Here is a 14,410-nt window from a genome sequence, read left to right as displayed (position 1 = left end):
AAATTGGATCAACTCACACCAAAACCCTAATATTAGCCAAGATAGGTTTAAAACACATTTCAACACAAGGTTTATGCATTAATCACAAACATTAACTAACTTAGGTCCATTTTGACCCATTTGACCAATTTAAAGTCAACACACCCATTTTGGGTCATTCACTAACCCACACAACACCCATTTACATACATATTGGTATGCTAGCAATTTACTAACTAATTAAGTTCATAAACATCAATTTAACACTTTGAAAACCCTAGTTAGTCACCTTTGGGTCTACATGACCCAACTCCACACAAAAACCCCTAATTCACTAACAAATGGGTTTTATGTGGAACACTACCGAAACCCTAACCCTTAATACAATTAAACAAGGAAGTTAATATTAGAGCATACCACTACTACCAAAACGAAGCTAGAGGATAGATGAACAACTTTAAAGCTTGCACTTAGACCCGATTCAACCTTCTTCTTCCTTATTTTGAGCTCTCTTACTCTAGAAAAACCCTCTCTCTCTAAAATTGAATGGATGAGGTTGATGTTGGTGAAAATGGAGTTAATGAGGCCCCAACAACTGGTTTAGGGCCTTAAAGTCGGACCCCATGTGATTTTACCAATTTACCCCCAAAATATCTAATTTTAAAAGGAAGTGAGCTGTCACAGCATATCGGCGCGGCGCGCCAAATGGCTGCGCGGCGCGCCAGAAGCCCAGTCCAGATTCTGCCTTTTATTTAAACTAGAAAAAATTCGACCGCGCGTTGCTGCGGTTGTGTTCGACGCGCGGTCGAATTTGGATATACGTTGTTTGGTACCTAATATATCTAGTAGGTTGGGTTGTTTGTTGGACGTGTATGTATATGTATGTAAAGCTTTTTTAACGATGTCCGTTTCGCGTATAGTTAGTCGCGTTGTGTTCGTAAAATTATTTCGAGTTGAACGGTGATCTCGGAAAAATTTAACTCGCACTGAGCGAGAATATAGGGCCCGTTATTTAGTGTTTTTTAACGATGTCCGTTTCGCGTGTAGTTAGTCCCGTTGGGTTCTTGAGATTTTTTAGAGTTGAACGGTGTTCTCGGGAAAATTTAACTCGTACCGAGCGGAAAGATATGCCTCTCTGAAAAACCGGGTGGAGTTTATTAATTAAAATATGAATTTTACATTTTGTATCCCTGTTTTGGGGGGTGAATTTGCATGTTGTTAAAACTTGGGGGGGTAAAATTTATTTTTTCCATTTGTGTTTTTTTTTGTCGTCTGTATTTGGGAATTGGCCCAAAACGGCCAAGATCATGGCAGCTGTTAGTATATGTGTAAATTATGAAACGAACACCCACTCAACCCATACCGTATTTACACATATGTACGATGAAATAATAGTGTCTTACATTCTTAAGGATGATAAGTAGGTAATTTTCGACACAGAATGATAAGCAAAACTTTTGACATGCAGACACGGTCGAAGTCCAGACTCACTAATGCATCCTAACAACCATCAGTTAGGCACACTAATGCAAGACCTGGTTCGCTAAGACCAACGCTCTGATACCAACTGAAACGACCCGTCCATATTACTATAAACGCAGTACGTTATTCATAGGTCCAATAGCGAGGTATTTGACCTCTATATGATACGTTTTAGAAAAAAATTGCATTCGTTTCATAAAAAGCACACCATTATTATACATAATGCATGTTTTAAACAATTGGGCAATTATTTAAGGAATAATCCCCATAATACATCGGTTTTCAAATACTACACACTTGACATAACAGTCAAATATAATACTACCTCCGTCCCATTACAAGTGTCCACTTAATTTTTGCACACAGTTTTAGAAAATTCCACTAACTCCATTCTCCACCAATCAGAAATTTTCTCTCTTCAGAATAACCCCTTCTCATTGGTTGAAATACAAAGTGGACACTTGAAATGGGACATCCCAAAATGAAAATGTGGACACTTATGGTGGGACGTAGGGAGTACATGACAAAGGTTTTATTGAATGCAACATTTCATTTAAACAAAAGCATGAGACTCCATGCACAGCTTACTCAGATAATGCAACAGCGGAAGACATTTTTAAAGACCTGAGAATAAACATGCATAAACAGTCAACACAAAGGTTGGTGAGATATATAGGTTTAGCATCGATATAAATATAGACCACAAGATTTCATAGTTATAAATGTATGTACACTCGCAAGTGTATAAAAGTATTCTATAAGTTGTTGAGCGCTTCGGTAACCATACTTAACAATTAATGTAGCATATTTCCTTTATTATGAAATCTCCCTACACTGTACCAAGTGTAGTAAAAACGAAGTACTATGCAACCGTTTACGATACTAGAGCGACTAGCCCGGTTGGGGTTGTCAAACCCGATAGATCTATCAATAGGATTCGCGATTACATGTTCTTATAACATGTAAATATTAGTTACCAAGCTATTAGGGAAGATATACAACGTGGTACAACTCAACGTAGAATATATTTTAAGTACTTGTGTCCATGGCGTAAAACATAAAATGCATGTATTCTCATCCCAAAATATGTTTAGAGTTTAAAAATGGGACTATATACTCACGGTAGTAAAAGTTTATTAATAATAAGTTTTCAGCTTATTAAAAATATGGCCGTCGTCCTTGGATTCACGAACCTATAACAATAATAATGATTCAGATAATAATACGACATGTGAATAAAAAAAACAAGTTCATAGAATACTTATATATTAATTTTTAACATTTTTATGTTAGTAGTCCTTTGTTAGTAGTCCAAAATAGTCTGAAATGTCCAACAGTCCGATAATCGGTATATATATAATCTTAAAATTACCCCATGACGTATTGTATACGTATTGTCTTTGCATTAACCCAGAGACGTATTGTATACGTATTGTCTTAGAATTTATCAAAACGTATTGTATACTTATTGTCTTAGGATTTATCAAAACGTATTGTATACTTATTGTCATGGAATGTACCAAGATTATTATTATTATTATTATTATTATTATTATTATATATATATATATATATATATATATATATATATATATATATATATATATATATATATATATATATATATATATATATATATATATATATATATATATATATATATATATATATATATATATATATATATATATACAATCTCAGAATTAACTAAGATTATAATATTTTGTTATACTAATGATAACATGTCCAAATATATATAGGATATAGGAAAAGTTAGCAAGGATATGGTTAATATAGTTTTTACAATATAAATTTCGTCCATACAACGTTAATTTTAGCAGATTTTGTTTTGCTCGCCAAAATATTCATTACAACTCCGTTTAAAGTGAATCAAATTTCTATGGATTTCTTAAGAAGTTAATTTTTCAAAAAAATTCGAAAATTTCAGACCATGTATTAATATTTAGATTTTTACCCCCTTTTTATGACGGTGGACAGATTTGGAAGAATCCCGGCACCCACCCAATATATGATTTTTGATAAAATACTTCCACTTTGTCTAAAATCATTAAAAAAATACTGGAAGTCTTATTTACATATATTAACATATTTTCAAAGTCTTAGCCTCGAACTCAAAGTCTAAGATAGGTTTTTAATTCCCAACCCAAAACAGCCCGCTTTTTACCGAATGGAGATTAAACGATATATGTTAAGTTTCAAGGTGTTCTTCATATGTACAAGTTATAAGTTCTTATATTAACTTAATATAACATCATAATACATATAAATAAGTATTATTAGAGTTAAGTTAGAAAGATTAGATTAGTTTTTCAAATAAGTTTAGAATCAACTAAACTATGTTCTAGTTTATAAATTCTTATATAGATAGCTATAAACATATGAATTGAACAAGAATTTAGGCAAGGTTAATACCTTGATTTTAAAGCTTGAACTTGCTAGAAATAGATGAAGAATAAAGAAATGGATACTAGAACTAGAGAGAGTATGTGTGTGTAAGTAAACACGAAGTAAAAATTAGAAAATGAAATGGTAAAAATTTGATCAAATATGGTGTCTTTATATACTAGTTGTAATTTGTCATTTTGTGAAAAGTATCTAGTATAAGTTAAAAACCATTAGGTCATGCATGACATATTATTCCATTATTGAAAATTTCTATTGGTATATACTAATTGTAAGTACTTCTAGAAGCTACGTATAATATACATATAAATACCGTATAAATACGAGTAAGATTCTTGATGAAATTGAATGGGAATATGAGTATAGCTATCTTTGTTAAGTATAAGTATGTTAATATATGTATTTAAGTCTTTCAAAAGTGTATTAATACATCTTAATACAATACATATACATTCATTTTAACATAAGTGTTATTACGTCGTTACATGTTACATATATATATTGTTTTCGAAACCCTTAAGTTAGTAGTTCCAATTTATATATAAAACTCATTATTAATATACTTAATGAGATACTTAACTATCATATATTCAAGTTAGATATAATCCATATATCCATATATATACATAATTATATATTTAATACAAGTTATGATGTTTGTGAATCGTCGAACAAATGGTTGGTCAATTGTTTGTATGAAACTTATTTCAAAAGTTTTAAAACTTGTCAAAATTTATCGCTTATCATGTCTGAATAATGTTATCATATAAAGATTAAGTTTAAATTTTGGTTTGAAATTTCCGGGTCGTCACAAGTTCACTGGTAGGAGAAAGCCAGTTAAGATCATTATCTCTATCAGTGATTGTGAGCATGCCTATCTCATTTTTTGGATAATTAGACTGTAAGAAAAATTCCAACATTTAGTTATATGTCAACATCACAATTAATAAGTTGTTAACCAAAATGAGAAAGAATATAAACCATTGGATCACAATCACCATCGAATTAATTAGGGCTCTCTATTTATTCGTTTTAATATCAGAAGTCAGATACCAATATTATTCATTTCAAATCATAAAATCAAAATTCAAAAATCAAATAATAATAATAATAATAATAATAATAATAATAATAATAATAATAATAATAATAATAATAATAATAATAATAATAATAATTTGTTAACATAATAGTAGATAAATAAATAAAAAGACCTTCAGTTTAGCTTGGCAATAGGATCGGATACAATCAAGTTGATGCTTCAATCCATAAGGATTTAAAAGCCCCATATATGCAGAATTGTCGATACCGATCATAATAGTCTCCTACAAGATCAACCAACCAATTTTGATTAGATAGATTGATATGATCTTCTTGAATTCACACCGAAGAAGATCTGGTAAACAACCAGAAAGCTTCGCAAGAAGGATTGACTTAAAATTTAATACCAATATTGAAATCACAGTTAGAATGAAATTGAAATTACAATATTAAGATTACATAGAATAGAGGGAGAAGAGCTAGTGTTTTACACACATACAAAATCAATAGCTAACTAATACTCTAACAATGGATTTCTACTTATATTCAAATACTAACAAACTAACAGACAAAATGGAAGTTAACGTTCTGTTATATAACAGAGTTATCAGATACTTGAGTTTGTTTATAGCTCAAGTGCATGGCATGCCTATTTCTCACGTGCGTTGCATGCTTGTAATTGGACACGTAACATAGATCTATCGGTAGAAAGCATAAAAAGAAAGAAGAAAACGACCTCAGCCACCATGGTTTTGAATTGGGAGTGCAATTGACGAAAACTTCCAGAATATAAACCCTAGACTAGACGAGTAATTGCCGAATCGTATAAATTTGACCGTTCAATTCTTAATTATACCCCGTGAGAAGTTTTGAAATACCCCTCATGAAAATCATTCAATCACAAAACAGCCCCTAAACTTATTAAAGTTGGAAAATCGAATTTCGACTAATTTTAATGGTTAAGTTATGGTTATCTACAATTAAAACTTTACTATAGGTTAAAAAAAGTGAAAAATAAATAAAATACCCCCACTAAAGAAAAGATTTCAAAATAAATAAGATATAAAAGTTATCACCACCAATAGGGTTAAATTGGTAAGGTGATATAAGGGTCTCAAATTCGAATCTCAATAAATAAACACTACGTAAAATAATGATTCAAAAATAGTCACACACATCCTTTCAAAATTAGTTCTAACATAGTTGTCTAAGGTTTTTTTATACTTACACAACACACTACCAGATCCTCTCAAGATTAGTTCTAATACTTTCATAACACAAACTCGACTTGTATAACATGCTATAAGCACTTTTTTCATAAACATCAAACTATATTAGGTGAACCTAGGTTCTTTAACATATTTACACTTGCCAAAATCTTCATTTAACATGTAATCAACATTCTATGACATATTTAAGTATTTAAATAACTCATACTATATACCTCAATTGCATGGTTTAGACCACTCGTAACAGGGGGACCCAACGCCGTTGTAGCCGAGCTGGAAGGCCGAAAACGCCTGCAAAATGCCGTAACGGCGCCGTGGTTGGTGGCGTTGCGGCGGCGTTGGCGATGATTCAACGGAGCAAGAAACGAGAGTGGTGGACAGGTGGCTGTTTGTGGTTGGGTTAGGAAACTAGCCGTTGGTCTTTAACGGTTTTAAAAAAAAAATTAATATATTTATTTTATCTATATATATACATAATTACCTTATAATTTTACACACAACAATTATCTTTCTTTCATTCTTTAACTCTCTTCTTATTAAAAATCACAAAAAATGGATAAGGCCTTCAAAATGTTTAACTTTTTAATCGATGATTCGGATGATGAAAAAATTGTTACGTTCGTTAACAGTTTATGGGAAGAAGAGGAAGAAGAAGTAGAAGCAGAGGCGAGTAGTTCACAAGTCCCTCGTCCCCGCACTTTTATTGCACGGGATCGTGAAGCTGCTGCCGAGAGGTTATACAATGATTATTTTGCGGAATCACCGAATTATCCTGAAAAAAAGTTCAAGCGACGGTTTCGAATGAGTCGTCAATTGTTGCTCCGTATCATCGAAGATATATCTAACTATAATAGTCATAATATACCCGTTTATTTTTTGTACTTTAAGGAGCGTCCCGATTGTACTGGACGTCAAAGTTTTACAATATACCAAAAGTGTACGGCAGCTATACGCCAAATGGCTTATGGAACCACACCTGATATGTTTGACGAATATATAAAAATTGGTGATAAAACTGCTGCCCAATGTCTAGAAAACTTTTGTCAATGCGTATTTCATTTGTTTGCAAGAGAGTATTTGCGTAAACCAACCGCCGATGATATTGCACGACTTTATAATTTTCATTCACAAAAACATGGTTTACCGGGTATGCTTGCTAGTATTGATTGTATGCATTGGGAGTGGAAAAATTGTCATGTTGCGTGGCAAGGGCAATATACTCGAGGTGATCAAAAAGGCCTGTCTGTTATGCTCGAGGCAGTAGCCTCTCAAGATTTGTGGATATGGCATGCATTTTTTGGTATGACGGGTTCAAACAATGACATTAATGTTTTAAATATGTCGCCATTATTCAACACCATAAAAGATGGCACTGCTCCACCTTCACCATTTGAAGTAAACGGGCATCACTATGAGAGAGGGTATTACTTAGGTGATGGTATATACCCGGATTGGGCTATGTTGGTAAAAGCTCCCCACAACCCAATTGACGAACCAGGCAAAAAATTTAAAAGGTTTCAAGAAAGTGCAAGGAAAGATATTGAGCGTGCATTTGGGGTACTTCAAGGTAGATTTGCAATGTTAAAAACTCCGGCGAGAACTTTAGACTTCAACAAAATTAGAAGACATATGTACGCTTGTATTGTCTTCCATAACATGATTCAAGAAAACAATGGTTTCGTGATAACTCACCGAGAAATGGCGTAACTTTCATCCAAAAATTCGGTATACAGATTAATTGCTTCTTCACGAACCAAAGCTTTTCCAATCAAACCATAGTAATGAAAGTCATCTTCAATTTTGGTTGCTCGGACGTTTGGGTTTTTGAAATACCAAACTTCTCTCGGTTGGTATGGTACGTCTCACTGGATAATTGGAAGGAAAGAATACCAATAACGATACTCACGCGTATCGACCCAATAACTAAGTGTGTCGCAGGGTGTGTAATTTTTCATGTCGTCGGAAAACTGACCTCCGTGATGAACTTGATGTGAACATTCAATGGACTCATTTTGAAATTTGAGAGGAATTTGAGATGAATTTGAGAGAGTTAATATGATAAGTGTATGATTTAATTTGAGGTAAATGGGTGTTTATATAAAGGAAAATTGAAAAAAAAAATATTTAAAAATAAACGGCTAGTTTCTAGCCGTTGCAATTCAAATTTTTTTAAATTTAATTTTATTACATTAAATAATAAAAATAAGTTAAAAGAATAAAATAAAACAGGAAAATTACAAAAATAAATGACACATCAGCCTTCCACTACCACAACACCAACCCACAACACCAACTTTCAACATCACCACTACTCCACTCTCTCCCACAACACATCCTAATCATCAAAAAAACCACAACACTACCCCACAACATACAACACCATTACAAATGGTCTTATAAACACCGAATCCTTCAAAATAAGAAAGAGAAGATGATGAATCTCATGTTGCTCAAATAAACAATGCTTGAAAATTTTGGATGTTACATCAAATGTTAAGTTTGCATGTAAAATTCAGGTTTTTGATCCGCATTCTGATTGTGTTATTTTGAAGGGGTCTCGGTTTCGTGCTTCGATGGCCTGGTGGCATAAATAAGGACGGATGTGTTGATACGATGGATGATGTTGTGCCCATTTCAAAAGTTTATGCTCAACTATTTGTGGCTATTCAGGAAGCTCTTGGAAAAGAAAATTTGGATGTCGGTTAAAACGGTTATGCATCGACTGTTATTGATGTGTATGGTGCCGGTTCTTCTTAATGTTGGTAACTATGGTCTGCTAAATGATATCAACAAGATTGAGGGGTACGCGCTTCGCAGCTGACAATTGTATGCGATTACGATGGTTATTGACTACACATGGAATAATAATTCTATGCGATTATGATAGTTATTTACCTGCTAGAAAAATACATAGTTCAAACATAAAATGTTTGTGACAACAAACCTCCGACCCTACAAAAACTTTGCTCATTATTAATCATCACCCAATATACCCATTATGTCACCCGTAGATTATCAATTTTTGCTATTCACCTCATGAATAAATTTCATTCTTAGTAATATTTTCAAATGAACGTGGGTACGGAACAAAAGCAATCTCATGACATTTTTTTTTCATCCATGAAGAAGCAAAAGACGTATCTGAGTACATGTCACAATCAACAATAAGAATTATCGCCTCATTGGTTATCATCGAGGACACCCGCATGTGCATTGAACATCATGTTTTCATCAAACTTGCACAAAATGAAAAATTGAAAAATGAATGTAATTACAACTTACAAATGCATTCAAGGCTCCCACTTAGGAGTTATGAAAATGAGTTGGTTTCTTTTCCCTAGCCATATATACTATCTTTGCATGGCTATGTCCATATATATCTTCGTTATGGTCAAGTAAAATCTGCGAAATCACATGATTATATGAGACTAATATAACACTACAAATTTCAATCTATATCACTATAAATTTGATGATATAGAATGACGAAAACAATACGCGGATACAAAATTTGCAGATCAAAGTCTGTTATATATTATACATTATTCTTTACTTTTTGATTAGAATCAAGAAAATTAGCATCAGATTAAGAAATATAGTGCATTTAACATATAAAAATGTGTTAGCAATAAAATTATCAAAACATGTGTTAGCAATAAAATTCTAACTCAATCTATACTCCAGTGGTTAAGATTTACAGGTCATCCAATTTTCTCATTATAACACATCCAAATCTGATCATTTTTAGGGAAACCTCGACAAATAAAACGGTTATTCAAGGATCACGAAAGTCGAAATTTTAAAGCATTTACTTGAACAGTGGTACCGTGATCCTTTGGAGATGTAAACGAATCTCGTTCCATAACCCGAGTCAGCAATTGTTCTATTCTTTTATGGTCTATACATTGCAGGATGGAGCCAACCGGAAGAACCATTATTCGGCAGTCGTTGCAAGTTTGGTAGAACCATTCTTTTCTTGGATCCACATATGCTCGAGTAATTAGTGTGAGTTATAACCTCCAGTAGAGTAACAATAGTAACCATAAAAGTAATGTGACATCCAAGTCCTATATAGGAATTTAAACTTATAACTGACATTTAAATTGTTAAAATTTCTGCAGCAGGTTATTAATTTGAATCATGAAAAAAAAAAAAAAAAAAAAAAAAAAAAAAAAACCCTTTCATGTACATATAAAACCATATAGCATAACATTTGATATATACAACACTATATGGGACAATCTCATGTGGAAGAGATGTGTAGTGCATATATCTAATTCTCAAAGAAAGGCACAAATTTTAAAAGAAGCAAATAATCACAAAAGACACTCCACAAATGCATATCCATATGCTTATGAAAAATTTAGGTAAAATCCAATTGTTACAACTGCTAGTCACCTCAAAATATATGAAATACATCTAGACTATCCTCGAAAGAACTAATATGCAGCACACTGAATTCCTTTTTCTATCACAACATGTCTAGTGGTTTTGGGGTAAGTAACTTAACACCTTCAAATAATCAAATATTGTTTGGTCATAGTGGTTTATCTTTTGGTGTGTGGCTCTAAGCTAGTTGCTATCATAGTAGAACAAAAATCCAGGGATAACGACACTAGTAAGGTACGCAAATCATAATCCACATAATATAATGGTAGATTGTATCAAGAAGTTGTACGGTAGAGTTAGGTTGAACCAAATCATAATCAACATAATATAATGGTAGATTGTATCAAGAAGCTCGATGGCAATAAGTTTCGTTGAAAGAAATAATAACATAAAACAAAGTATATATATATATATATATATATATATATATATATATATATATATATATATATATATATATATATATATATATATATATATATATATATGGGCAGGATCAATGGGGAAGTAACCAATCGGGGGGAAGCAAAATTTTTTTTTTTCGTTTTTTTTTCCGGCATCAAGATCACACAAAAATATGAACATTTAGAAGAGACACTTCGTGATGAATGTTATTATTTAGGCGGGAAAACGATCGACAAAAATAACATTCAAGATAATATTGTTCGTGAAGAATATGAACGTTTTTTTTCATGTTTTGTGAAATAAATTTAGCCCGATTTAGAGTTTAGGGTTTAGGGTTTAGGGTTTGGTGGTTTGGGTTTATTCCATAAACCCAAACCAGCAAACCCTAAACCCTAAACCCTAAAATCTAAACCGTTAGTGTTAAAAACTCAATCTAAACCCTAAATCTAAACCCTAAATCTAAACCCTAAACCCTAAATTTCTAAACCCTAATATCTAAACCCTATAAACCCTAATATCTAAACCCTAATATCTAAACCCCAATAGTTAAAACCTTAACAAACGCTCGAAAAACACGATAATTGTTATATATTACTTCTTCGAACATTTTCTCCCCAAAATAAAAACATTTATCACAAAGTGTCTCTACTAAATGTTCATATTTTCATCTCATCTATAATGTTCGTGAACAAAGTTTTTTCAAAAAACGAAAAAAAAAAAGTTTTTGCTTCCCCCCGCTTCCCCCCGATTGGTTACTTCCCTCTTGATCCTACCACTATATATATATATATATATATATATATATATATATATATATATATATATATATATATATATATATATATTTGAGTATAATTTAAAGTGTTCTATAAATAATTACATAGCTAGCAGGGAAACCTTACCACAGTGTATTCGTTTACCAGGGAAACAAAGATGCCTACCAAGTACCTTATGTAAGAGCATCCGATGCAGGTTGTGACCTCCCACACTCGTTGTCCAGAACTCAAGTGAAACTATGTGTTGTGTACATAAATAAATTAGAACCTTTTCTTTGAGAGGCTGATGAAAGCAAATAAGAATATATATAAGAGCAAAAGAAACTTACATGTCATGACCTAAACTGCACAAAACAAACTTTCTACCAAACTGCATAATGTTATTACTTGATTTTATTTCACCAATAGCATTCTGAACCTGAACCAAATTAACTACATTCTGCATCAGCTTGGTTATTAGTGGGTTATCTAGACCCAAAGTGTACAAAATGTAGACAATGACCCAAACTGCACAATAACAAAAAACAATAAAAGTTGAACCAATTATGTTTGCAAAAAATGGTTCATTATGTTTGTACAACATGTTGCTTTTCAAAAAATAAATTAGAATAAAAAAATTGTACTGTATGTTATGACCCAAACTGCACAAAGCAAACCTGGAAGATATTATGAATCAAACTGAATTTGGTCATTTTACTTGCATGTTTTTGTAATTGCAGACTTATTTTTGCAACACAACGTTTAGAGAAATGTTTGTACTACACAATTAATCTTCCCATGCATAGCAGCTAACATTAATGGCTTCTAAATCAAACAACAGCCAAATGGTCAAATTAAACACAATCAAGTCAAACAGTTAAACCAAAAATGGACAATAGTCAAATGACTAAATTACCACATTTTATGCAAAATCATACCTATTTGTGACGATTCAGTGAATCGGAAATCAGTGATCTATCTTCCAACAACATAGAAATAATCTAACAACCAAAAAGAAAAAAAAAATCACATAAAATACGTATCAAGATAACGACCAAATATGCATAAAAATTGAAACTTTACTCAATTTTCTATCAATATTTTAAGAAATTTTGGAAATTTTTAAACACCTACCTGGATCCAGCAGCTATATGAAGTGCAGAATGACAATCATCAACAGTTGTTTGCAAAATAATAGCTGGGTATTTTTCTACAAGTTTTTTTACAAGTTCATTATCACCAAATTGTACTGCAGTCGACTGAAAGCCTAATTTCTACTTACATCTTCAATCGATTATACATAACATTCGAAGCAATAAACACGATAAACAAAACCTGCAAATTCAAACACCAATCACAAAAGGATGATTTTAAAAGGAAAAAGGAAGAATTTTTATAAAGAATAAAAAAAGGTAGCAGATATGAAGCGTAATTGAAGATGAAAAGGTGATTAATGCATACTACTTGGATGTTGGGTTTCTTTTGCAAGTGCTAGATGGAGTAAAATCTCCAAAATATGATGTTCAAATTTGAGTCAAACGGCTATACAACGGATACATAATTTTGGACTGGAGCACGCACGGTCGAACCACGGTCGAGCGTGTGTGCAACCGTGTGACAATGGCTAGTTTTTGAATCTCATTATAAAAGGCAAGCATTGAAGAGCATTTGAAGTTAACCCTCTTGCATATTTCAAAGGCTTATTTTTTAGATATCACAAGTGCTTTAATTGCTACTCAAATGTGATCAAGCAAGAGAAGATTATATGATCTTATAGATATAGAATTGGGTTGTTGTAAACTTACTAATCAAAATCATTTATCTTGTAAGTTTACTTAGTGTAATGTATGTGTAACACCCCGTCAAAATCGACATTGACGCAGATGTTAACTCTGGTCCCAGTGCATGGCTTGACTTCTAAGTACATCAAAGTTCTACAGCGGAAGCATAATATATAAGTACCTGAGACAAAACATGCTTAAAAGTGTCAACCAAAAGGTTGGTGAGTTCATAGGTTTATCATAAACAATGATTTTGATAATAATGATAGATCACAAGATTTAGTTTAAAGTTGATTGATATAGAAATATCAATCTAAAAGTGTTGCTGCAGTTTGTAATATCGCTACTAAACAAGTTTACCCTATGACACCTTGTACTGTCAGTGTCGTGGAATCATTATTATGTAACCAAAGACCAACGGTCGAATGGTTAGAGACGTTACTCTCAATAGGCCTACTCACAATAATTAAGTTTGCATTTAAACGTAGCAATTAACGATATTACGATAGGGATTTAGCATGAATCAAAGCATGAAAGCATAGTTAACAATTTAGTACTTGTGTCTAAGCGTAAAACAGTTATAAAGCAAGCATGTGTCTCACCCCAAAAGTTATAAAAAGTTATGAAACAGTAAAAAGTGGGGCTATGAAGTTCACCTTAAATAGCAGTTGAAGATAATCCACAAAGAAAAGAAATGACTGAAGTAAGTAACGGAGATCTCAACCTAGAGATATAACGTTTAGTCAGTTATGTTCTAACAGACAAAAAGTATGTTTATTAATATAAGGATTATATTAATAGTGACAATTTATAGTAAGAGTTTCTACTTTTGAAAAGTTTCCATTTAAACCAGGTTTATAGTTTTAGAAAGTTTGGGTTATAATCCTCCACATTAAGACGTTGTACAACTTTTTCCAAACTTCGT

The 14,410-nt window shown here is 32.2% G+C and overlaps 1 protein-coding gene across 1 annotated transcript; it reads left to right on the top strand.

The window, feature by feature from the left end:
• The first annotated feature begins 6,707 nt into the window (after window positions 1-6,707).
• LOC139849489 (uncharacterized) lies at window positions 6,708-8,861 on the top strand. Its single transcript, XM_071839144.1, has 2 exons — window positions 6,708-7,786; window positions 8,708-8,861. Exons 1-2 carry the CDS (start codon window positions 6,708-6,710, stop codon window positions 8,859-8,861), a joined length of 1,233 nt encoding a protein of 410 aa, XP_071695245.1.
• The last annotated feature ends 5,549 nt before the right edge of the window (window positions 8,862-14,410 follow it).

The sequence above is a fragment of the Rutidosis leptorrhynchoides genome, chromosome 5 (assembly GCF_046630445.1).
Source record: "Rutidosis leptorrhynchoides isolate AG116_Rl617_1_P2 chromosome 5, CSIRO_AGI_Rlap_v1, whole genome shotgun sequence".
NCBI classification, from domain to species: domain Eukaryota; kingdom Viridiplantae; phylum Streptophyta; class Magnoliopsida; order Asterales; family Asteraceae; genus Rutidosis; species Rutidosis leptorrhynchoides.
The sequence above is the reverse complement of the archived record's forward strand: the minus strand, read 5'-3'. Positions and strand labels throughout refer to the sequence as shown.

Coding starts and splice junctions, on each gene's coding strand:
- LOC139849489 (XM_071839144.1), top strand. CDS start 6,708: ATGGATAAGGCCTTCAAAATGTTTAACTTTTTAATCGATGATTCGGAT. Junction 7,787..8,707: donor AACAAAATTAGAAGACATAT/GTACGCTTGTAT, acceptor GTTATTTTGAAG/GGGTCTCGGTTTCGTGCTTC.